Source organism: Artemia sp. Qi Xiang Cuo, chromosome 19 (genome assembly GCF_049724085.1).
Source record: "Artemia sp. Qi Xiang Cuo chromosome 19, ASM4972408v1, whole genome shotgun sequence".
NCBI lineage: Eukaryota > Metazoa > Arthropoda > Branchiopoda > Anostraca > Artemiidae > Artemia > Artemia sp. Qi Xiang Cuo.
The window spans coordinates 30243016-30271004 of NC_142812.1; the positions used below are offsets into that span (position 1 = coordinate 30243016).

Below are 27989 nucleotides of genomic sequence, written 5' to 3' on the forward strand. Positions count from 1 at the left end.
TTTTCGAGTCGCTGAAAGCAGTTTCTTCTGAACCATCTACCGCGGATTTGCTAGCTAAAATAGTAGCAACTGAGGAAGAAATCGCTAAGACAAAAGAATCAATGATGAGTGCGATTACTAAGCAAGTTCAAGATAAATGCGGAAACCACCGAACTCTGAAAACTTCTGTTGAGACTATCCTGAGTGAAATATACTCGTCAGTGTCGCTTGGGTTTAATCCAAAGCTAGAGCAATTGTTGATATCAGTAAAGAATATCAAAGGACTGATTGAAAATTTAGAGAACCGAATTGCAAAATTAGAAGTGAAAATTGATTATTATGAGCAAGAAAAACAGCTTGGAACTCTAGTTTTTCACGGTATTAAGCAGCAGCCTGGTGTTGACTTGAAGTCGACCATTCTGAATATAGCCTCGAAAAAGCTGGGGCTTTCCGGTATCTCTGATTGTGATTTTGCTATGGTTTACAGGTCGAAATTGAATAATCCAGGATCGGCAAACGATAAAGTTGCACCAGTGTTCGTGAGATTTTCTACCTGTGAGACGGCCCGTAAAGTGTTTGCGAGTAAATCAAAATTGGCTGGTTCGAAAATATTTTTGTCTGAGTCTCTAACCAAGCGCCGTCGTGATATCCTGAGTGCCACGAGAGACAAGTTTGGCGTGAAAAATGTATGGTCAGATCGTGGCCAGGTTTTCGCAATGTTTCCGGGTGAGCGAGCTGCTCGTCGAATAAACTCGCTTTCAGATTGCGTTTAGTTTGTTGTTTATGAGTAGTTTGGTAGTGTTTATCTCGTTAAGATGTTCTATATTGCTCTTTATTTATATTTTTATTTTGTTGGTTATTTTTTTATTTCTTATGAGTATAAATATCGTCCCGTTTGAGCGCGGAAAAGGGATAAATTATAGGATTCTTTTTTACGTAAGTTGATATGAGTAGTAGTTTACGTGGAAGATTGAGTGATTTGCAAAAGAATCTATTTAATGTTGATGATTATTTGTTGACGGATATTGGAAATGATGGGTCGCAAATTAGTTTTCGTCCATCTCTTGATAGTAAATATCGCCAGTTATCAGCTTTGGAGGTCTGGATTTCATGCATGTACATGGAATTGTCATTTAACGTCTTCTTACCATGAGATTTTTGATTTTATTTCCCGATCTAATAATTTACATATAATGGCATTATGTGAAACATTTTTGGGTTATGATACCCTTCTCTCGTCCTTTAACTTTCCAGGTTATGAACTGATTGCTCGAAGTCGATCATCAATGGGACGTGGAGGCCTGGCTTTCATTGTCCGACAGGATTTGAATTGGAAAATTAGAAAGGATTTGGACATTCGGAAGGAAGGTAAGATAGAAACCTTTAATATAGAAATTCAGTTTCAAAATCGAGCTTGTATTCTTACTGTTGTATATAAGCCACCAAGTGCATCATTTGAAGAGTTTGCTGAAGGACTTGAATGTCTTGCTGCAAAGTTAAATAGATTTAGTCAAGAGTTTATATGTATGGGAGACTTTAATTTTGATTTGTTAAATATGCATTGACCAAATTTGGATTTTTTTGAGCCTGATGATGTCAAATGATTTATACCCGACCGTGAGCATTCCAACGAGAATCACGGATCATTCGAAAACGCTCATCGATAATGTGTTTGTATCTTCAGCGATACTAAGTAAAGCGTGCTGCTCTGTTGTTATAAGCCCAGCCTCCGACCATCTTCCTCCGGCTCCGACCATCTTCCGTTTTTATTGCATTTGAATTCTGAAGTGAAGAAAAATAACAGAAAGAATAAAATACCAATGCGTGAACTGAAGCCAGTTAATCTGATAAAATTTGAAGAACTAATTAGTGTTATTAACTGAGAAAAAGTACTGAATGAAGATCATCCATCGGAAGCATTTGAAAAGTTTAACCAAATAGTGTCGAATATTTATGATAGCACGTGTCCGCTTAAAGCAACAAACCCCAGAAAGAATAAACCGAGAAAACCGTGGTGTTATGATGAGCTGCTTAATCTGTTTAATATGAGAAATCAGGCGTGTGAGGAGCAGCTGAATCATCCACAGAATAATGAGCTCCATGTGATGTACAAAGAGCTAAGGAATAGGGCAAATGCCCTAAGAAGGAAAAAAAAGAAGGCATATTTTACAAATGTATTTGAAGAAAGTAAAGGTAACCCCAAAGCAACATGGCAAGTTGTGAATGATCTTCTAAAAGGTCCTATGAAGCCATCGGAGCCAAAAATTGTACTAAATAATAGGACCTTGGAAGAAACGGAGGAAATCTGCAACGCATTTGGACAATATTTCTCTGAAATTGGCTGCAAGATTCAAGAAGAAGCAAGGAACTCCCATGTTTTCGAATCAAGCAGTTTTGTGGATGAGTGAGGAAGAAGTATCGAAATGAATTTACAGCCTTATGCTGAAGAGAAGGTACGCAAGAGACTTAGCACGATTAAATCTAATACTGCAGGAATTGATGGAATAAGCCTTAGAAAGCTTAAGTCGGTTGTGGTTTATTTGCTTCCTGTTCTCGTATGCAAGATCAAAATTTCTATAGAAAAGGGGATATTTCCGAATCAGCCTTAACTAGCTTAAGTTGTAACGTTGCACAAAGGCGGCGTCAAAACTGACATATCGAATTGGAGATCAATATAAATTCTCCCGATTTGTTAAAAAATTTATGAAAAGATTGTTCATCACCGGCTTTACGAGTATCTGATGAAAATTGGTGTTTTACACTATGGTCAATTTGGCTTCCGGAAAGGACATTCGAGGACGCAGGCAGTCCAGCATCTTCTGGAAAATATTAACTCAGCACTTGAGAATGGCGAGCAGTGCATGGGCGTTTTTATGGATTTTAGAAAGGCTTTCGACACTGTTGATTTTAAGATTTTATTGGAAAGGCTGTATTATTTAGGCATAAAGGGTAGTGTTTTAAATTGGTTTGAATCGTATTTAAGTGAAAGGAGGCTACGAGTGACTTTGAGTAGCAAATCTTCTCAGCCGTTTCCCATAAAGTGTGGTGTTCCACAGGGCTCAGTTCTTGATCCTCTCCTGTACCTGATATTTGTAGACACAATGAGATTCTACATTCCCGGAGCTTCAGTTACTTCGTTTGCTGACGACACAGCTTTAGTGATTGCAGCAAAGTCGCTGCAAGAGCTCTTGTTCAAGGCGAATAAGGCGCTTGATGGCCTACATGAATTTTTTTGTGCTAGCCTACTTAGTGTCAATGCATCAAAAACTAATTTCATGATGTTTAAGAGGACTGGTTCTGCTCCCACTCTCCCTGGTGCCATGATTTACAATGGCCTACTGCTCTCACAAGTCGAAGAGATCCGATATCTGGGATCCATCCTGGATCGAAACTTGAGTTGGAGATAACACTGCGACATCATAGCATGCAAGCTGGCTTGAGGCCTTGGAGTTCTGAACCATTTTCAAAACTTTTTACCTTTGAAAATTCTGCTTTTATTGTATTTTTCATTAATAGCGCCTTATTTAAATTATGGTTGTTTGATTTGGGCGAGTAATTTTAGTTGCAATTTTGGAAGAGTTCAAGTTCTGCAGAATAAGGCTATAAGGTTGATTGGAAGGTATGATCGTGGTATTGATAGCACTGAATCACTTTTTAGAAAGTTTAAAATTTTAAAGGTTGGTGAAATAAGTGATTATCAAATTGGAGTATTTGTATTTCAGTGTCTGAATGGTCTTGCACCGGATTTTTTTATGAATATTTTTAAGCCTAATTCGTTTTATCACGATTATTCGACTAGGAGTGCGGATAGTCTTGCATCTGAGCCACGGAACACAACGAGAGCGAGTCAAGTGACCAGACACATGGGCCCGTCAGTTTGGAATTCGTTCCAAAATTCTGTTTGTCAAGCTGAAGGTTTGCCGTAACTTAAAACGCTTATTACAAATCATTTCTTTTCAGAAATTTGGTAAGGTTAAATGTTCAAGAGAAGGCTTTTGTTTTTTTGTTTTTTTTTTTTTTTTTTTTTGTAGATATTTTATTTTTATTTTTTTATATTTTATGCCATTATATATTCATCATTAATTTCAGTTATTATTATTGTTATCCCCTTTTTTCATTTTTTTTTTGTTTGTTTAATTTTCATTCACGATATCCAACAGGTAGCTTTTTAAAGTAAAATTTTTCTTTATTGCGACTTTTTTTAACAATGAGTTGTTTTTTTGTTAATAAAACTGTATGAACCTGAACCTGTCATATTTTTAACTCTCAAGTTTAATATTCAACTGCTCCCGGAGAGTTTCTCTCAAATTCTCATCCAGGAGTCATAATTTCCCAGGAGGTAGTTACCTTTCCGAAATTTGAGCTTTAAATTAACCCTAGAAACTACTAGATGGCGATCTTTACTTTTAACATCAATAACAGCACTTCTATATACCCTAGTATCTTGTATTGATCCTGCCAGTCTTACACCGTATTGGCTATAAGTAGATTGTTATAAGTACAAAACTGCAAAAGTCTGTAGCCATTACTGTTTTCTTTCCCTACACCAAATTTACAAAGGCTAGGATACCATCTATTCATATTTCAACCGACTTCGGCGTTAAAATAATCTAGTAAAAACACCATATTTCTACCTGGGACCCTTTCTATTCGCTCTTGTAACTGTAAGTAAATTCATCAGAGTCACTAGTATCTCCGTCAGTCTGTTCAATAGGGCATATAATACTATAATTAATACCCTGAACTTTTTAGTCATAAAATGAGCAATTAGTATTATATTATTAATACCTTCCCAGCCTAAATAAGACTTAGCAGCTTCCTTAGTCATAATGAGCCCTACTCCCTGTATAAGTACCCCATCCTTCCTGCCTGAGTAAACAAATTCTATATCATCTAATTTCATGCTTTCTACCCTAGGGATATGAGTTTCTGAAACTCCTGATAAGTCCAGTTCGAATCGTCTGAATTCGTCAGTGAAAACGTTGGTACGATAGTCATTTTTTTAACGTCTATAATTAACAAAAGGTAAAACTAAAACAAAGTAAAGTACAACCATAGGCAGCGCAACAGCACTGCCTAAGTACAGAGCGATGTGAGCACAATGTATTATTCATATTTTTTTTTTTTTAACAAGGCACTTCGTTTAGAAGGAGTTATCCTAGAAACTTCGGATTGAGTTAATTCGGTTTGAAATTCAAAGCTCTAGGGCCCTTTTTGAGATTCAAAAGTGATAACAGGGCAACAAGCCCCCCTCCCCCGATCATCAATTCCTCAAACACATCCAATCAAAATTTTGATATAGCGATTTCGTTCAACACGGTTGAGAGGTCCAGTAATTATGTAGTGGTTATGCTGAATATCCCTCCCCAACCCTTGGGGCAAGGGCTGCAATTAATACAATTCGCCCATTACTTATATATAGGCTAGTATTGGTTAATGAGAAAAGTGGATGTGTTTGACCTTTATGTCCGAAAAGATGAAGGGTATTCAGGTGAACCTTTCAGAGAATGTCAAGGGGAGTGTTGAAATAAATAAAAAACACTGCGTAACTCCGGAAGAACTGAGTGTATTACTTTTGAGCTTTCAAGAAATGAGGGGGAACAAAATACATTTAAATGTTTTCACTTTTTTAACTTTAACAAATTCAAAATTATTTAGACCTTAAGGAATAAATATTCCTTTTAAAGAGTCAAAAGTAATCGGAGGACAATCAGCCCCTCTCACCCTGCCCTTTTACCCCAAACGCATCCGATCAATATTCTGAGATAGCCATTTTGTTTTAAAAGATCCCAAAAGAATGTATCCTATCAAAATTTTGAGATCCTATCAGTTTGATCCTGGGTTTTCAATAAAACTTTAACTATTAAGGTGAAACTTTGCTGAGAAGGATGCTAAACACAATCTATGCACACTGCGTGCATGCTGGTTGTGAAAAGTGAGTATTAGCAATATCCAAGGAATGACTGAGGGTATTAAGTTGAAACTTTCAAGGTATGTTGAGGAGAATTGGAATAGAAATTGGAGGGCAACCCCCCTCCCCCCTCCGCCTTGCTTATTTTTTCTAGGTACCCCTCTGCTCAAAACTTCAAAATTTGGAGATTTTAATTTTTTTCAAACTAGTCAAAAGGTCCAATAGCTATTCCTCTAGAAATGTCACGCCCCTCACAGCCCCCGTGGCAAGAATTGTAAATTCTGCAATTTGCCCATTGTTTACAGGCAGGATTTATCATTAAAGAAACTGGAAAGGATTGATTCTGGGTATACTCGAAAAGCCAAAGGGTATTAAGATGAAATTTTGGTGAATGTTGACGGGTATTTTTTACTAAATCAAAAGGCACTATGTGCATCCAGTTTATCAAAAAACAAGATCTACAACATTTTAAGAACGGCTGAGAGTATTAAGTGTTAAGTTTCAGGATATGTTGAAGGGGATGTCGAAAAGCCGTTGAAAGGCCGCCAGCCCCCTCTCATACCTTTTTTAGTTGCCCTTCTAAAAACATACAATTAAAATTTTGAAATAGCCATTTAACCCCAAATAGTCTAATGGTTAAATAACTATTCCTATGGTGACGACATGAAAGGATCTTTTTAAAGGATTCCGAACACAATAAAACACACTGTATGCACTCTGCTTGTTAGGGGTTCATTCGATTGGAAATTGAAAGGGGTAGTGCCTTTATTGATAGTCGAACGTGATTGGAGGGCAACCAGCCCCCCACGCCAGTAATTTTTCTTAAACATATCCAATCAAAATTTTGAGATAGGCATTTTATTCAGCGTAGTTGGAAGGTCTGGAAATTATGTCTCTGAGGATGAACCACCCCTCCCACAGCCCTCATGGTAAGCGTTGTAAGTTTTGCCCTGGGGGCACATACGGTTTTTATAGAAAGGATGGTCGGATAAACTTTGGAGGGGGCTCATTGGAAATTGCAAGTTCTATTGCTCTTTTTAATAGACGAAAGTGATTGAAGGGCAACAAGCCCCCCCCCCCACGTTCATCATTTCCTCAAATATATTCAATCAAAATTTTGGTCAGAAGTGTATGTTGACGACAAGACTTTCTCTTGACTTTAGGACTGATTTCTTGATGCTAAAACGTGATCAATGTTCATAGTGGTACCAATGTAATCTCTCGTTAGGACTTCAAGATTACCGGTAATTTGCTGGATAACATTTGAACGAGCTGAAGATAAGATTGCATAAGTCACAATTTAAATTTCTAATCAGAAGGTTTTCGGTGATAGGATTGTAAAAAATACATTGTCCAAGACGTCTGGCCGCAAGAGCGCAGCATTTTTCAGATTTTTTCCGACTTGTGATCTCTGTTTTCTTGAGCGTCTTGTGATCTGGACCGACTCAAGGCATTCGCTGCACATCTCGAAATATATGTAATAATTATATTAAATTCCACCCATGATGACACACAGTTCCTATGTCTTTCAACACCTTTTTGTTGCTTCAATAAAGAAGAACTGTCTTTCCACTTGCAAAATCCTGTCTCTGAAAGCCCTTTTTTCCAGAAGTTTCAAGAGCCCCACTAAAAAATAGCGGCAAGCCAAACAAAACACAGAATCCAAGTTTTTGAGTATTCAATCCATTTGTAAGTCTTAAAATAATGTGTACTGAATTTTCTTCTGTTTGGAGTGGGAGCCGGGTATCTCTAAAGAATAGGTTGAGCTGGTTGGTTGTGACGGGTCGTAGACATATCTGAGAGATATTCTCGACTGTTACTGATATCGGAACCTGCAACGGGTTTGGAGATGGAGACCACACTTTCATGTTGACCTGGGTCATTTACTGTTCCGCTTGTTTCCAAAAAATTGTCATAGGTAGGGAATTCATATCAACTAACCCGACACTTTGAACACCGAATTGTTGCCAGTTTCTTGCATTGAATTTTCTTCATTTTTCTTCCGGATTTTCTCCGCAAAAAAAGTCCAAAGTTTGCTGTAGTTTTATTTCTCATTGTTTGATCATGGATTCACAACAACAAATAAGATATGTTGACAAGCCAACACGTAGTTTTGACAGAACCCTAGTCAGAGATCACGACACTGGGTAAAGCAGCGGAGAAAAATCGTTTTACACATTTCAAAACAAGGTTGTCTCCCATCAGTAAAGTTAGCATGCTTCAGAACTCGGACAGAAGGGATATTTCAAAACAAATTCATTGAAAAGTAGCAGTGCTATTTAATGGCTCTGAAAAAACAAATCACGGGGGTGACCAATGCAAACGACCAGTCTGCCAGTCTTGCTAGCTCAATGTAGCACATAGCTAAAATGTAAAGTAGCTATTAAATAAAAGTAAAAAGGCCTTTTTTCAAATCTAGAGGTTTATGGCCCCTGCCTCCCCACCCTAATTGTTGCCACTGAGTATTACTGTCCTATATACGTGTAAACTTAATAATAGTCATAGTATGAATAGCCGTTGTAGCAGCAGAAGGGTTCTTACCGAAATCAGGCCTCCAGTACCGAGGTCAGGTCTGTGCTCTGTTTAGTCTAAAATCCGGTCAGTATTTTGCTAATTTCAGGGCCCAAACGAATCTAATATCGGCAAGAAGCTTGCTAATTCGGATAACCTAGGGGAAAAAAATAGATGGCGCTTCCCTTTGCGTAAATTAGCAGTTTCATTATTGTAAAATTTGACTCAAACTTTATTATTGCAGTGTTTGGTCCTATAATTCAGCAAATAATTATAAAAACAATGTACAAATCACAAACCAACCGCACAGAAGTAGCCAGAGGACGCAAAAAAAATAAAAATAAAAAAATGCTGCTGTTCTAGCTGTCATATTTTCGACGTAACACCTTTAAATTAGGTATTGTTTTCTTAGACCACACTGCCGTTCTAAGACGAACAAATAAACATTCAAATGGGGATAAATCCTTTTATTTAGACAGTGAAAAATATGTACAAAAGTCAGATGCTTCGGTCACTTATACAGCGACCGTCTTCAGTAGAAGTACTAAAAAAATAAATTTGAAACTAGCATATTTATATATAACAAAATAAATAACTTTTCGGGTGCATTAACAGAATAATGAACTTCCGGATTATTCACTGGATTATTTTCAGAGAGAGTTCATTGACAAAGTTCATTCAAAGTTCTTGGTGTAAATTTTCTTCTATAATCTTGCCCAAATGTAAAACAAATTTCCAATGAAAGTGGTAAATTCTTCCGTGTCTTCTAATTGCAAACCAAATGTTGAGTTCTTAGATGTTTACTGGGTTGGTCTCATTTCCCCATATGTACGACGTATTTTCGACGTAACACCTTTAAATTAGGTATTGTTTTCTTAGACCACACTGCCGTTCTAAGACGAACAAATAAACTTTCAAATGGGGATAAATCCATTTATTTAGACAGTGAAAAAACAGGTACAAAAGTCCAGATATTTCGATCACATATACAACGACCGTCTTCAGTAGAAATACTAAAATAATAAAATTGAAACTAGCATATGTATATGCAACAAAATAAATTACTTTTCGGGTCATTCGCAAAATAATGATCTTCCTGATTATTCATTAGATTATTTTCAGAGAGAGTTCATTGACAAAGTTCATTCAAAGTTCTTGATGTAAATTTTCTTCTATAATCTTGCCCAAATGTAAAACAAATTTCCAATGAAAGTGGTAAATTCTTCCGTGTCTTCTAATTGCAAACCAAATGTTGAGTTCTTAGATGTTTACTGGGGTGGTCTCATTTCCCCATATGTACGACATATTTTCGACGTAACACCTTCAAATTAGGTATTGTTTTCTTAGACCACACTGCCGTTCTAAGACAAACAAATAAACTTTCAAATGGGGATAAATTCATTTATTTACTAACTCTCTCTGAAAATAATCCAGTGAATAATCCGGAAGTTCATTATGTTGTGAATGACCCGAAAAGTTTTTTATTTTGTTGTATATAAATATGCTAGTTTGAATTTTATTATTCTAGTACTTCTTCTGAAGACGGTCGAAGTATTTATGACCGAAATGTCTGGACTTTTGTACCTATTTTTTCACTGTCCAAATAAATGGATGTATCCCCATTTGAAAGTGTATTTGTTCTAGCTGTCATAAATCATCAAGTTTGGGAATTTCTTGTTATTTTATTTCATTTCAAGTTTCCTTGATAGAGAGAGAGAGAGAGAGAGAGAGAGAAAGACGAACCAGAAAAATACCTTACCAAAGTCTATTATAGCATGTAAACCCATTATAAGTTTGTCATATGCAGGGAATCCATCTTTATTTCGCTTTTGCGGCTACAAGAAAGGAAGCCGACGCTTAAATTTCAAACGAAAATCTTTTGTTTTCATTTCCCTCCATTTATTTAAAATAAAAAGCTCCAAGACCATACAATAAACACTAAATTTCAAACCTAAAATATTGTATTTATACTACCATAACCCTTTAGAATTATCGTTGCTATAACGTCATATTTTTTTAAAAGTTGAATGACTTGAGACTAATCCAAACGTTTTCAAGAGAGAATGAAAATCAAATATTATCTTATTTGATTCTACCGTATAAAGCTGTGCAATAAATAATCCAGCGATTGTCTATTATTCAGGGAGATACTATCACATAATGTATTTCATTTTATTTTTTTCCTTGCGGTATGCTACCTTTCTCTAGTTCGATGCCTTTAGGTCCAGAAAAAGTACACTAGGTTGGAGGGCGATCCCCTGGTTTCTGAACCAGGGGATCCCCATTGGTTTCTCAATCAGGGGATCCCCTGGTTTCTGATTGGGGCGATCCCCAATCCCCTGGTTTCTGAAGTTATACAATTATACCTAAGCTACTAAGTTTTTGTAAGTTTAAACTTTATAGTTTGTGTACAATTGGAATAAGCATAAAATTGAATCACAAAAGGCCGTTAATTAGAATAAATTGCTCTTATGAAACTAATAAAAAAAACTTCAGCGTAAAGAGTGATGTATTGACTAGGGGGTGAACCCAATCATATACGTAATAATTTCTTTTCGGTTTAAGTTTTGACATTGCTCCTTACTTTCAGTTGAAAAGCTTGTTTTTTTTTTTAATTTAACTTCTGATCGTTTTTTTAAATAATGCTGGGAAATCCGGCGCTCCCTTCATGACAATGTCCCTTCCCCCATGGATAGATTCTCCCACGTGACCCCCAATTCACCCACCCCCACTATCAAAAACAATCCCCCCTGAAAACGTCTTAATACTTCCCAAATAACCAATACTAGTAGTATGTATATAATATTTAAGAGCGGGGTGTCTCCCTATATAGCTATAATATTTAAGAGCGGGGTGTCTCCCTATATAGCTATAACAGTTTCAAGCAGACAGTGCTCCCGTCAATACAAGCAGACAGTGTAATGACCGGAATTCAACCACCGTGAAAATTCGTGTTGTTTCTGTTCAAAGTGCGTAATGATTCCTTTGCTTGAAATTGTGAAATTCTTTTTGTAATTTAATTTGTTAGGCGTGGTTGACTTATGTTTAACCTTGAATACGGATATAAAAACTCTGACAATTTGTTATCTTCTCAGTTCAGAATTGGTATTTGAAATATAATGATGCATTCAAATAAAAGGAATATTGACGAAAGCTACACGCAAGAAGTAAGTTATTCTTTTATAATCACAGTGGGTAAAGAAATTAATTCTAATAAAATTTATACGGATCCCATTATAGTTAACAGATTGTTAAATATTTTTTGAATCTGGATCTCGAGAGGTCGGTAAAGAGCAATATCAAAACACGAAAAAAAGTATGTAAACTGCATTTAAATGGCTTGCGAGCATAGTACGTGAGGTAAACCATACCTAATTTTTATTCCGGCCCAAAGTTCCCCACAATCGTTCCCCACCGGCCCAAAGTGCCACAATTGCCCCCCCCTCCCTCCACCCCCTCCCTCTAACCCCATACCTCCAACACCCCTCCCTCTAACCCCCTCCCTCTACACCCCCCCCCAACATTTTTTTTTAACTTTTTTTTAACTTTTTTTTTAACTTTTTTTTTAACTTTTTTTTTAAAATTTTTTTTTTAACTTTTTTAAACTTTTTTTTAACTTTTTTTTAGCTTTTTTTAACTTTTTTTTTAACTTTTTTATTATATCTTTTAGAATGTCATGAAACATAATGTTTGTAGTGACCAATTTTTTTTTTTTACTTTTTTATTTAATTTTTTTGTTTTTTTTCTGACAGTTTTTTTTAACTTGTCTTTTTCTGACATTTTTTTTTCAACTTTTTTTTTACATCTCTAAATCGTATCAGAAAAATAGAATGACACTTTTAATTTAAATTTTAAAAACTTATTCTTGTGAATACTATTGATGAGGACTTATAGTTCTCTTTCAAGATTTTTTTTCATGAAAAACAAACTTTTTTTTAGGATTTTCCAGAGATCCCCCTACCCATTAAGAAGATAAGAAGGGGTGAAGCGACTCCAGTGGCCAGTTCAAACAGACCGACGGTTATACGACATGGTCGTAGGTCGAATCCATTAACTACAAACAACATTATGTGCACATGATAAAATCATCGTTGTGTTGAATGCTGACAAGGAGAAATACTTGAACTATGAAACGAGTGCAAGTGGTAACACTATTGGAAATGTATGCATGCGTTGTCATGACAGCGAGAAGTTAGATTTCTTTGGAATACCCAAAGAATTTCAATCGTGCAAACGGTGGATATGCGAGAGTAACATCACCAGAGAAATTAGTGCTCAAAGAGAATGCAAACATAAAAATAATTGTCGATGATCGGGGACAAGTCCTTGCTACTGTTGCTGGTAACACATTACCTGTTGATACATCCTATCGTCATCTTTCCGGCATAACCATTTTAAAGAGGACAAGAAGAAGACAAGCATACTCATGCACTAATGTCATTAATCATATCTTGTCTACATGCCAAAATTGTTATCTGTGTACAAACAATGTTAAAATAGACAGTGAAATCGCAGGCAGCATAAAAAGGATATTAGCAGACAATATCATCAATGAATATAAAGATGAATTGACGGAAAGTGAAGCGCAAATGTACTAATAATGTATAATAATGTATTTAAAATATTTTTATATTAATATTCTACATGTCGTTATTTCATTAAAAATATCATATGCATTATTTTGTTAAGCGTTCATTATTTTTAGGGATATGCTAGAACATTAGTAAATAATTCCATTGTTTTTTTTTTGTTAAACACGATTGGCTGAAACATAAGTGGAACTTTTAAAATCACAACAACTGAAGGTCAGTAAATAATTACACACACACAAAACTTACACACACACAAAAAATTACACAAAGACAAAAACTTACACAAAAAAAAACTAACACACACACAAAAACTTACACACACAAAAAAAACAACTTACACACATAAAAAAAAACTTACACACACACACACACACAAAAACTTACACACACACAAAAACTTACACACACACAAAAACTTACACACACACACAAAAACTTACACACACAAAAAAAAACTTAACACACACAAAAAAAAAATTTACACACACACAAAAAAATACACACACAAAAACTTACACACACACACACAAACTTACACACACAAAAAAAAAACTTACATACACACACAAAAACTTACACACACACAAAAAAAGTTACACTCACACGAAAAAACTTACACACACACAAAAACTTACACACACACACAAAAAATTGCAAACAAACAAAAAAAAATAAACACACACAAAAAATTAAACACACACAAAAACTTACACACACACAAAACTTACACACACAAAAATACTTACACACACAAAAAAAAACTTACACACACAAAAAAAAAATTACACACACAAAAAATTACACACACACAAAAACTTACACACACACAAAAACTTACACACACACAAAAACTTACACACACACACACAAACTTTCAAACACACACAAAAAAACTTACACACACACACACTAAAACTTACACACACACAAAAACAAACACACTCACAAAAAATTACACGCACAAAAAAAATTACACACACACAAAAAATGACACACACAAAAAAACTTACACAAACACACAAAATCTCAGACACACACAAAAACATAAACAAACACAAAAAATGACAAACGCAAAAAAAGTTACCCACACCAACAAAAACTTACACACACAAACACAAAAACTTACACACGCACACACAAAAACTTACACAACCACAAAAATCTAGACACACACAAAAAACTTAAAAACACACAAAAAAACTTACACACACACATAAAAACTTACACACACACAAAAACTTACACACAAAAAAAAAACTTACACACACAAAAACTTACACACGCACAAAAACTTACAAACACACAAATACTTACACACACACACAAAAACTTACACACACACAAAAACTTACACACACACAAAAACTTACAAACACACACAAAAACTTACACACATACAAAAACTTACAAACACACACAAAAACTTACAAACACACAAAAACTTACACACAAAAACTTACACACACACACACAAAAATTTTACACACACAAAAACTTACACACACAAAACAAAACTTACACACACACAAATACTTACACACAAAAACGTACACACACACACACAAAAACTTACAAACAAACACAAAAACTTATACAGACACAAAAACTTACACACAAAACTTACACACACACAAAAACTTACACACACACACAAAAACTTACACACACACACAAAAACTTACACACACACAAAAACTAATACACACACAAAAACTTACACAAAAAAACAAACACACACACAAAAACTTAAACACACAAAAAAACTTACACACACACAAAAACTAAAACACACACACACAAAAACTAACACACACAAAAAAAATAACACACACACACACACAAACTCACACGCACAAAAAAACTGACACACACACAAAAACTTACACTCACAAAAAAACTTACACACACACAAAAACTTACACACACACAAAAACTCACAAACACACACAAAAACTTACAGACACACAAAAACTTACACAAACACAAAAACTTACACACACACAAAAACTTACACACACACACAAAAACTTACACACACAAACACAAAAACTAACACACGCACACACAAAAACTTACACACACACAAAAACTTAGACACACACAAAAAACTTAAAAACACAAAAAAAAACTTACACACACACAAAAAAACTTAAACACACACAAAAAATTACACACAAAAAAAAAAAATTAAAAACAAATAAATACAAAAAAACAAAAACATAAACACACACAAAAACTTAAACACACACACAAAAACTTACAAACAAATATAAATTTACACACACACATACTCTTACAAACACACACAAACAATAACACACAAACAAAAACTTACAAACACACACAAAAACTTACAAACACACAAAAAATTACACACAAAAACTTACAAACACACAAAAAAAATTGTACACACACAAAAACTTACACACACAAAAAAAAACTGACACACACACACACAAAACTTACACACAAAAACTTACACACACACAAAAACTAACAAACACACACAAAAACTTATACAGACACAAAAACTTACACACAAAAACTTACACACACACAAAAACTTACACACACACACAAAAACTTACACACACACACAAAAACTTACACACACACAAAAACTTATAAACACACAAAAACATACACAAAAAAAAACTTACACACACAAAAACTTACACACACACAAAAACTTACACACACATAAAAACTTACACACACATAAAAACTCAAACACACACACACAAAAATACACACACAAAAAAAAAATTACCAACACAAAAAAACTTAAACACACACAAAAAACTTACACACACAAAAACAGACACACACACAAAAAATTACACACACAAAAAAAATTAAACACTCAAACACACACAAAAACTTACAAACACAAAAAATTACACACACACAAAAAAACTTACACACACACAAAAACTTACACACACACAAAAACTTACACACACACAAAAACTTACACACACACAAAAAACTTATACACACACAAAAACTAACACACACACACAAAAACAAACACACACACAGAAAAACTTACACACACACAAAAACTTACACACACACAAAAAATCACACACACACAAAAACTTACACACACACAAAAACTTACACACACACACACACACACACAATCTTATACGCACACAAAAACATACACACACACAAAAAAAAACACATACACACACACACAAAATATTAAAAAAACACCAAAAATTAAAGAAAAACACAATAATAATAAAACAAACCCATTTACTCAAAAACAGATACTTACACACACACAAAAAATTACACACACACACAAAAACATACACACATAAGAATTTACACACACACACAAAAAAACTTACACACACACACACAAAAACTAGCAAACACACAAAGACATACACACACACAAAAGAAATTAAACTTAAACAAAAATACTTACACACACAAAAAAAACTTACACACGCACACAAAAACAAACACACACAAAAAAACTTACACGCACACAAACACACACACACAAAAAAATACTTACACACACAAAAAAAACTAAAAAACAGACAAAAACTTACAGACACACACTAAAAAGCTTACACACACAAAAAAAATTACAAACACAAAAAAAAACTTACACACACACAACCTTTCTTAATGTCCCCCATAAACCAATTTTACAACTTGAAGTGCTAATTCTTTTCACCCACAACTATACTTTATGGCATTTTGAATACCCCAACACCAAGCAGAGTTTACACAACGAAGTGAAGAAAAAGTTCAAGTTCTCTTCTGAATTTTCTCGAAGAAAGGAAAAAAGTTATAATCCAATTCTAATTTTTTCCAAAGAAAATAAAAAATCTCCGACTTTTCTAATACATTCTAAGCATTGACATGCTAACGTATCCTACAATTATAGAACTATAACGAAGTAATGCATAAAATATTTTTATTGAAATAATACCATGTAGAATATTAACATAAAAGACACTACACTACATACATTATTAGACACTATTAATATTATTGAGCCACTTCGAACATTTTTGATTCTGATCCATAAAATAAATCATTAGATTTTCTCTTGACACTAGAGTTATTCACTTCTCTTAGTTCATAACCACTTGGAAAAGAATAATTATTCCATTTTGAGCCATATACAATTTTTACTGGGATGTCACATATAGGTTCAATACAAATTTAATCCTTGCAATTATTTAATTCAATGACCTTATGAACTTTGGTAGCAATAAAGTTCACTTAAACTTTATTCTCCATTAATTTATCTTGACATTCATTATTGATATTGGCTGCCAATGCTCTTTTTATTTTGACTGTAATTTCATTGTCTATTATCACATTATTTTTACAAAGGTAAAACTTCTGACACGTTGACAAGATATGATTTATGATGTTGGTACAGCAGTATGCACGTCTTCTTTTTCCCTTTGCTTTCATTCGAATGCTAACACCAGAAAGATGACGATAAGATCTATCAGCAACTAACATTTTACCCGAACCAATAGCTAGAAGTTGTCCCTTTTCATCAACTTTTATTTTTTATGTTAGCATTCTCTTTGAGTACTAGCTTTTCTGGAAATGATACTTTCGTATATCCGCCAATTGACATACGGAAATTCTTGAGTACTCCAAAGGAATTTAACTCCTCACTTTCATGACAACGTAGGCATACATTCCCAATAAGATCTCCACAACTACTTTTTTATAGTTCAAATATATCTCTTTGTCAGCATTCAAGGCAACGATGACTTTATCATGCATACACACGTTTCTCGAATAATTCATTTTCACTTCTTTTTAAATATGATGTCGATGTTTATTCGTTCAATGAATGAAAATTACTAATCAAATACATGCATTAAACTAGATAGTATCGATAGCCTACCATGGAGTACCACTGGGAAAGCCACTTCCAATGTAAGAGCAAGCATAGAGTATGATCGCTATAGCCGCTAGCATTTTTTCATGTTGACATAGATGGCACACACTCATAGTGAGAGACAGGCAAAAAATTAGGTTATTTTAAGGTTCACTAAGGTTAGGTTAGGTGAGAGACAGGCAAAAAGTTAGGTGTATGCTTAGGTTAGGTTAGGATTAAGTTAGGTTAGGTTACGTTAGCCTACGTACGAGCGCGTACGTAGGCTAACCTAACTTAACCTAACCTAACCTAACTTAATCCGGTGCGCCGGAGGGGGGCATTCCTGTCGACTTTTGGAGGGTGTTTCCCCATTTTTCGATAATCAGGTAATTTTCTCAAGCTCTTTTCTCAAGCTCATAGCTTTTGACTGACAACACTAAAATCAAAACTTAAACGGTCAGAAATTCCGTGCGTGTGTCTTCTCTTTGTTTGTTTCGTATCGGTGTGGGCGTGTGTCGTCTCTGTTTGTGTGTGTTGTCTCTGTGTGTGTTTCATCTCTCTGTGTGTGTGTGTCGTCTCTCTATGCGTCTCGTCTCTGTGTGTGTGTCGTCTCTGTGTGTGTGTGTGTGTGTGTGTGTGTGTCGTCTCTATGTGTAAGTCGTCACTTTGAGTATGTCGTCTCTGTGTGTGTGTCGTCTGTGTGTGTGTTTCGTATCTGTGTGTGTGTGTGTTCTCTGTGTGTGTGTGTTGTCTTGAGTGTCCTTACTAAAAAAAAAACTACTGTATTAAAAAAAAAAAAATTGATCATACGACCTAAATTATTTCATCAGATACGCAATGTCTCGTCTCTCTGTGTGTGTTGACTCTGTGTTTGTATGTATCGTCTCTGTGCACGTGTCGTCTCTATGTGTCGTTTCTGTGTGTTTGTCCTCTCTGTGTGTGATTCGTCTCTTTGTGTCTGTCGTCTCTGTGTGTTTGTCCTCTCTGTGTGTGAGTGAATTCTATGTGTGTGTGTTGTCTCTGTGCATGTATCGTCTCTGTGGGTGTTTCATATCTGTGTGTGTGTTGTCTCTGTGTGTTTGTCGTCTCTTTGTGAGTGTCGTCTCTCTATCCGTTGTCGTGTCTGTGTGTGTGTCGTCTCTGTCTCTGTGTTGACTCTCGTTGTGTGTCTTCTGTGTGTGTGTGTGTGTGTGTGTGTGCGTGAGTCGTTTCTGTGTGGTTGTCGTCTCTGTGTGTGTGTCCTCTCTATGTGTATGTCGTCACTGTGTGTGTGTCGTCTCTCTGTGTGTGTGGTCTCTGTGTGTTTGTTTCGTCTCTGTGCATGTTTCGTCTCTGTGTGTGTTTCGTATCTGTGTGTGTGTTGTCTCTGTGTGTTTGTCGTCTCTGTGTGAGTGTCGTCTCTCTAAGTGTTGTCGTCTAGGTGTGTGTGTCGTCTGTGTGTGGGTGTTTACTATATTTGTATGTCTTCTGTGTGTGTGTGTGTGTGTGCGTGAGTCGTTTCTGTGTGCTTGTCGTCTCTATGTGTGTGTTGTCTCTATGTGTAAGTCGTCACTGTGAGTGTGTAGTCTCTGTGTGTGTGTCGTCTCTGTATGTGCGTGTGTTGTTTCTCTGTGTGTGTGTTGTCTCTGTGTTTTTGTATCGTCTTTGTGCATGTGTCGTCTCTTTCTGTCATTTACGGGTGTTTGTCATTTCTGTGTGTTATTAGTCTATGTGTGTCTCCCGTTTTTGTGTGTTTGTCCTCTCTCTGTGTGAGTGGACTCTGTGTGTGTGTGTCGTCTCTGTGCATGTGTCGTCTCTGTGGGTGTTTCGTATCTGTGTGTCTGTCATCTCTATGTCTGTGTTGTCTCTCTGTGTGTGTCGTCTCTGTGTGTGTGTTTTGTTTCTGTGTGTTTGTCCTCTCTGTGCGTGTGTTGTCTCTTTGTGTGTTTCGTATCTGTGTGTGTGTTGTCTCTGTGCGTTTTTCGTCTCTGTGTGCGTGTCGTCTCTCTATGTGTGTCGTCTCTCTGTGTTTGTCGTATCTGTGTGTGTGTCTTCTCTATGTGTTAGTATTATCTTTGTGTGTGTCTTATCTGTGTGTGTGTCTTCTCTCTGTCTGTTTATTCTCTGTGTGTTTGTCTTATCTGTGTGTGTGTATTCTCTATGTGTAATTCTTCTCTGTGTGTGTGTCGTCTCTGTGTGTGTGTCGTATCTGTGTGTTTGTTGCCTCTGTGTGTGTTGTCTCAATATGTTTGTCAACTCTAAGTGTGTGTCGTATCTATGTGTGTGTGAGGTCTCTGTGTGTATGTCGTCTCTCTGTGGGTTTATCTTTTCTGTTTGTTTGTCTTATCTTTCTGTGTGTGTTGACTCTGTGTGTGTGTGTATCGTCTCTATGAATTTGTCCTCTCTATGTGTCATTTCTGTGTGTTTGTCCTCTCTGTGTGTGATTAGTCTCTTTTTGTCTGTCGTCTCTGTGTGTTTTTTAAAATTTTTGGTCACTTGCCAGAGACTCTGGGTGGGTGGGCAGCCCCAAATATTGCCCCAAATTCCTCTCTCAGTTTAGCACTTGTTCACGGATGCCCAGCGTTTCCAATCACTTTCCCGATAGTATCTATTCATTGTCTCAGCTCAGTTTAGAAAATCTGAGCCAATTTCCACTTTTTTGCAATTTAGGGTCACTTGCCAGAGACACTGGGCAGGTGATGTGGGCACCTTCAAAAAGTTGTCCCAACTTCCTCTCTCGCCTTAGAGCTTAATCACTGATACCTAAAACCGTAAAGGGTTAGACTGTTGTTCTAGCGGTAACCATGCCATGCTCTACACACATACCAACAATATATTTTTGTTTTTTGTTTTCCATTTTCACAATGGGGTCCCAATCGAGCTCATGTCCATCGCTTAGCATTCAGGCCTTGACAAATAAAGCCCAGATAGTCGGACCCCAACGCTCCAATCTGAACACTGACTAAGACCCCAATTCTGAGCTAGTGAATTTCAACCATTCAGGCTGGTGGACTAAGACCCGAATTCTGAGCTAGTGAATTTCCAACATTCAGGCTGGTGGACTGAGACCCCAATACTGAGCTAGTGGATTTCCACCATTCAGGCTGGTGGACTTAGACCCCAATACTGAGCTAGTGTATTTCCACCATTCAGGCTGGTGGACTGGGACCCAACAAAATCGATTCTCAAGGTAAAAGTTTGAATCAAACACTTTTAGGATATCGAGTTTCCATACTGAAAAAAACTACTGAATTAAGTATATTTGTATATGTTGTATATGTGTGTGTGTGTGTCTTCTCTTTGTGTGTGTGTTGTCTCTGTGTGTTTGTCGTCTCTCTGTGTGTGTGTGTCGTCTCTCTATGTGTCTCGTCTCTGTGTGTTTGTCGTATCTGTGTATGTGTGTGTGTGTCTATCGTCTCTATGTGTAAGTCGTCACTTTGAGTATGTCGTCTCTGTGTGTGTGTCGTCTCTGTGTTTGTTTTGTATCTGTGTGTGTGTATTATCTCTGTGTGCGTGTTGTCTTGAGTGTCCTTACTAAAAAAAAATCTACTGTATTAAAAAAAAATTAAATTGATCATACGACCTAAATTATTTCATCAGATACGCCATGTCTCGTCTCTCTGTGTGTGTTGACTCTGTGTGTGTGTGTATCGTCTCTTTGCATGTGTCGTCTCTATGTGTCGTTTCTGTGTGTTTGTCCTCTCTGTCTGTGATTCGTCTCTTTGTGTCTGTCGTCTCTGTGTGTTTGTCCTCTCTGTGTGTGAGTGGACTCTGTGTCTGTGTGTCGTCTCTGTGCATGTGTCGTCTCTGTGGGTGTTTCGTATCTGTGTGTGTGTTGTCTCTGTGTGGTTGTCGTCTCTGTTTGCGTGTCGTCTCTCTATGTGTTGTCTTCTCTGTGTTTGTGTCGTCTCTGTGTCTGTGTTGTCTCTATGTGTGTGTCGTCTCTCTTTGTGTGTGTGTTTGTCGTTTCTGTGTGCTTGTCGTCTCTGTGTGTGTGTAGTCTCTCTGTGTCAGTCGTCACTTTGAGTGTACAGTCTCTGTGTGTGTGTCGTCTCTGTGTGTGTGTCGTCTCTGTTTGGAAGTTGTCTGTGTGTGTGTGTTTTCTCGATGATTCTGTTGTTTCTCACTTTCTGTAATCTCGTGTGTCTGTGTCGACTTTTTGAGCGTGTTGTATCTATTTGTGGGTTTGTAATTTCTGTGTGTGTGTCTCATCTCTCTGTGTTTGTTGACTCTGTCTGTGTGTATCGTCTCTGTGCACGTGTCATCTCTATGCATTATGTTAGTGTTTAGTGCTGGTGTATGTGTGTGTATACTCTGTGTTTCTGTGGTCTCTTTGTATGTTGAGTGTCGGCATGTGTTTGGTGAGTGTTTATTTTTGTGTTGTCTCACTTCATGTATAGCCTCTGTGGGTGGGTCATATCCGTATATGTGTAATCTCTATGTGTGTGTTGTCTCTATATGTGGGTCGTCTCTGTGTGTGTATGTCGTTTCTGTGTGTTTGTCCTCTCTGTGCGTGTGACGTCTCTTTGTGTGTTTCTTATCTGTGTGTGTGTGACGTCTCTTTGTGTGTGTCGTCTCTATGTGTGTTTGTCATTTCTTTGTGTTTGTCTCGTCTCTCTGTGTGTGTTGACTCTGTGTGTGTGTATCCTCTCCGTGCATATTTCGTCTCTATGTGTCGTGTCTGTGTGTTTGTCCTCTCTGTGTGTGATTCGTCTCTGTGTGTCTGTCGTCTCTGTGTGTTTTTTAAATTTTTTGGTCACTTGCCGGAGACTCTGGGCGGGTGGGCACCCCCAAATATTGTCCCAAATTCTTCTCTCAATTTAGCACTGGTTCACGGATGCCCAGCGTCTCCAATCCCTTTCCCAATAGTATCTATTCATTGTCTCAGCTCAGTTTAGAAAATCTGAGCCAATTTCGACTTTTTCAAATTTAGGGTCACTTGCCTGAGACTCTGGGCAGATGAGGTGGGCACCTCCAAAAATTTGTCCCAACTTCCACTCTCGCCTTAGAACTTATTCACGGATACCTAAAACCGTCAAGGGTTAGACTGTTGCCCTAGCGGTAGCCATGCCATGCTCTACACACATACCAACAATATATTTTTGTTTTTTGTTTTCCATTTTCACAATGGGGTCCCAATCGTCCCAATCGAGTTGATGTCCATCGCTTAGCATTGAGCCCTTGACATATAAAGCCCAGATAGTCGGACCCCAACGCTCCACTCTGGACACTGAATAATACCTCACGTTTCTGCTCGTGAATGTCAACATATCAGGCTGTTAGACTACGACCCACACTTCTAAGATGGTTAATTTCCACCATTCAGGCTGGTCGACTGAGACCTAACGTTTGAGCTCGTGTATTTCCACCAGTGATGCTGTTAGAATGGAACCCGACTAATGAGCTCTTGGATTTTGAGCATACAGGCTGTTACAATATGACTCCAATAATGAGCTAGTAAATTTCAACCCTTCAGGCTGGTGGTCTGGGACCCAACAACATTGATTCTCAACGTAAAAGTTTGAATCAAACACTTTTAGGATATCGAGTGTCCTTACTGAAAAAAACTATTGAATTAAAAAATAAATTAAATTGATCATACGACCTAAATTATTTCATCAGATACGCCAGCACTCATAAACGATCCTTTTTGAAATTCTGCTAACAACATAGATGCTCAAGGTAAAAGTTTGAATCAAACACTTTTAGGATATCGAGTGTCCTTACTGAAAAACTACTAAATTAAAAAATAAATTAAATTGATCATACGACCTAAATTAATTCATCAGATACGCCAGTACTCATAAACGATCCTTTTTTGAAATTCTGCTAACAGCATAGATGTTCAAGGTAAAAGTTTGAATTAAACACTTTTAGGATATCGAGTGTCCTTACTGAAAAACTACTGAATTAAAAAATAAATTAAATTGATCATACGACCTAAATTATTTCATCAGATACGCCAGCCCTCATAAACGATCCTTTTTTTGAAATTCTGCTAACAACATCGATGCTCAAGGTAAAAGTTTGAATCAAACACTTTTAGGATATCGAGTGTCCTTACTGAAAAACTATTGAATTTAGAAATAATTAAATTGATCATACGACCTAAATTATTTCATCAGATACCCCCTCCAAAATACCTTGTTCTTTATGTTAGAGTTTGACTTTTCATTCCCAATTAAATTAAAAAATAAGCATTTTCAACTGGAAATAAGGAGCATCGTTAAAAACTAAGATGAATAGAAATTATCTTCGATTCTGAACATTTTTTTCCCCCTCCTAAATTGACCCCCCCCTCCCCTGCCCTCAGAAATGGGGGAAGGAGGGGCCTCTGAGCCTTCCCCTTGAGGCAGATCCCGTTTATTTTCGATTCTGAGTATTTTTGGTTTTCCCTCCAAAATTGACCCCCCCTCCCTTGCCCTCAGAAAGGGGGGCAGTAAGGGCCACTGCGCCTGACCCTTGAGGCAGATTCTATATATTTGCGATTCTGAGTATTTTTGGTTTTCCCTCACAAATTGACCCCCCCCCTCCCGTGCCCGCCCAAATTGGGGGACGAAGGGTCTCGGTGCCGTGCCCGTGAGGCAGATCCCATTTATTTTCGATTCTGAGCATTTTTGATTTCCCCTCCAAAATTGACCCTCCCCTCCCCTGCCCTCAGAAATGGGGGAACGAAGGGTCTCTGAGCCTTGCCCTTGAGGCAGATCCCATTTATTTTCGATTGTGAGCATTTTTGATTTTCCCTCCAAAACTGACCCCCCCCCTCCCCTGCCCACAGAAAAGGGGGGACGAAGGGACTAAGTGCCTTCCCCTTGTGGGACAACCCAGTTATTTTCGATTCTGAGTATTTTCGATTTTCCCTCCAAAATTGACCCCCCCCTCCTCTGCCCTCAGAAATGGGGGAATGATGGGCCTCTGAGCCTTCCCCTTGAGGCAGATCCCATTTATTTTCGATTCTGAGCATTTTTGATTTTCCCTCCAAAATTGACCCCCCCCCTGCTCTAAGAAATGGGGAACGAAGGGAACGTTAAACTATTTTAAATTGACAACACTGTCCAAACACCCCATGTGTATTATAAAGTACACAATCACTCCATTTCACCCAAAACACTTTTCAGCCATTTCTTGTTAATTTTTTTTATTTCAAGTAAATCCTTAATAGGATCAAATTCGCGAATCCTACACTCCAATTCGCAAAGCTCATTACCCCTTTCTAAAAGTACCAGTTTTTTAAGAATGTGCACGTGAACTCATGACGTACATTCATTGTACAATTGACGACAAAAACAGAAAAAAACCTGTTTGACCACATTATACACTGCCAAATAACTAGTCTGGTAATCTGCCATGGAAAGGTGCCAGGGAACGTGCCGTACGCAAATAACACAGGATGGAACATAGAGAGAGCAAAGTATAAGTTAACATACTACTAACATAGACCCTTTTAAAAATCTGGACACAAATAGTAGTGTTTAATTTAGTTTCATATCTCCTCTAGTTGACCTGAAATAGAAAACTTGATACCATTCGCAAAAAAATCTGTTTACTTTCTTTGATAGCTTGGATACAGTTACGCTATTTTGATTTGGTTAAATTTTAAGAGCAGAAGTAGCCCCGAAGTTTGAACATAATACCCTCAGTCGTTCTTGGGATACTGCTGAGATGCTTTATTGGGAATTAGCATGATCACAGTGCATTTTGATTTAATCTTAAGGCAAAATTTACTTTTTAAACATAAAATCAAATGGGAGAGTGGGCGTGGGAGGGGGATTAGTTTCCCTCCAATCAATTTCGACTATTAGAAAGGACATCAGCCCTTTCTATTTTCAATCGAATGAGTCCTTTTCGAAGTTCCTACGACAACTCCTTCGATACGAAGTGCCCTGGTCTAAACAACAACAACAACAACAAAATGATACATTATACCCACATCGATCTTTACAATAAAAATGTCAAGCCTTCCAATCACTTTTGATTACTAAAAAGGGCACTAGGCCTTTCGATTTCCAAATAAATAATCCCTTTTTGAGTTTCTCTAACAACACTTTCTATAAACACCTTATATGTCCCCAGGGCATAAATTATAGCCCTTACCCTAAGGACTTTGAGGGTGGTTGTCATCCTCTAAGACCTAATTTCCAGAACTTTCTACTACGTTAAATAAAATGGCTATCTCAAAATTTTAATTGGATGTGTTTCGGGAAATGTGGGCGTGGATGGGGTGTTAGTTGCCTTCCAGTCACTTTCGACTACTAAAAAGGGCACAAGCCACTCCAATTTCCGATTGAAAGAGCCCTTTTCGAAGTTTCTACGACAACTTCTTCGATACGAAGTGCCCTAGTTTAAAGGAAAAAATAATAAATAATACATTTTGCCAACATCGTTCTTATATACTCCCAGGGCATAACTTAAAACCCTTGCCCTAAGGATTGTGGGGCAGTAACCTCCTCAAAAACATATTTTCTCTCTGGAGATCAGTTACTCTGAACAAAATGGCTATCTTAAAATTTTGATTTGATGTGTTTGGGGAAACGGTGGGCGTTGAAGGGGTGTTAGCTGCCTTCCAATCACTTTCGACTATTAAAAAGGGCACTAGTGTTTCCAATTTCCAATCGAATGAGCCCTTTTCGAAGTTTTTACGACAACTCCTTCGATACGAATTGCCCTGGTATGAAAAAAAAACAAAAAAAAATAATGCATTGTGCCAACATTGTTCTTTACTTAGGCAGCGCGGTTGCGCTGCCTATGATAACACACTGTATTGCTCAATGCCCTATTACCTAGCTCTTGTCATCCAAGAAATCAGAAAGAAAAATGAAAAAAGTTTTGAAGTGGAAGGTAGATTTTTCTTTTCAAGAAAAATTTCTTCTTCTTCTTCCTACAAACCGAAATGCAAAGTGAGCCCAAGATGACCGTATTTATCCGTAAGAAACAGATTAGCCGGGATGAAGGTTGAAGCCCGAAGGTCGATATCGATAAGCAAAAGAGACAAAAAAAAACAAAAAACGGTGGCGTATTTGTGACCCCGCCGCCGGTAGAATCAGCGGCGGCGTCAGCGCGCTGATGCACGCTCGGCGGCGCGCCACCGTTTTTTTTCGGCGGCGCGCCGCCGACTTTTCGGCGCGGCTTCTGGGTCTAGTAATAACCTCTCCTTTGGAAGTTAGACATTTGAAACTCCCTCGAAATGAGTCTTGAGCAGTCTAGAGTACGTGACTAGCTGTTCCAAATTGGAAAATCAAGTAAAAAAAAACAAACATGTATGTAAAGTCATGGTGTGCAAAAGTTCCGCTAAAAAAAACCGACTTAACTCACTCATGTGAAGATGCGTCAAAATTCAACATACCTAGGTATTTAAGTGTCAAAATAATTATTACTTTTCTATTTTTAACAAATGATTCAAAGTAAGGAGAGTTGATAGAAGATCACGACTTTGACTTAATTGCTAGGTTTGAAGAGATTTCATCCAAGGTTGACTACAGTAAATGAAGACTTCGGTAATATAAACTTTTTCAAATACATAGAGAGCGGTCAATTTTCTTTTTAAGAGTAAAAAAAGTCCTTTTAGAAGAAAATAAAAATGGATTTTGAACTTTAAATGAACGGACATTACCGTATGTCGGAGGGTGCTTACAACCCTTCAACCTTCCCGCCTTCACTCTGAAGTTTGATTAATGCTTTCTTAAGGCATCTGTGACTCCGATTAAACGAAAAGGGACCAGTTCTTTTCCAATCAAACCGTTCGTAGTAACGACCTGCAACTAAGGAGCGAGGAGGGCTAGTTGTAGCCAAAACCTTGATAGAATTGGCTTTTTATGGCGCTTCCAAATTTTGTAAAATTCGTCAAGATTAAATTTATTCATCAAAATTAATTTTGATGACTGAAGTTTGTTGAAACGTCCACAATACAGAGTTTCAGACTTTCCCCTTGTTTTGGGGTAGATTCATGGTTGACTTAGTTTGTACGTGAAAGCACGGATTCATGTCCTCAAATTTTTTTCTTGAACATTTAAATAGCTTTTAAAAGGCATTAAATTTACACTTGAGTTTGAAGAAAATAACAGGCTACCATTTCTGGATGTTTTGTTAATAAAGGGATAACTATTTGCTTTTCTGAATATTTAGAGAACCTACGCATAGCAACAAC

The 27989-nt window shown here is 37.0% G+C and overlaps 1 protein-coding gene across 1 annotated transcript in view; it reads left to right on the plus strand.

Annotated features, from left to right (window-relative positions):
- The first annotated feature begins 1172 nt into the window (after nucleotides 1-1172).
- Nucleotides 1173-27989, plus strand: part of LOC148940715 (uncharacterized) — a 40382-nt gene continuing 13565 nt past the window's right edge. Inside the window, exon 1 of the mRNA XM_089105047.1 lies at nucleotides 1173-1503. Within this exon, the coding sequence (XP_088961173.1) occupies nucleotides 1173-1503 (331 nt within the window). The remainder of the gene's footprint in view (nucleotides 1504-27989) is intronic.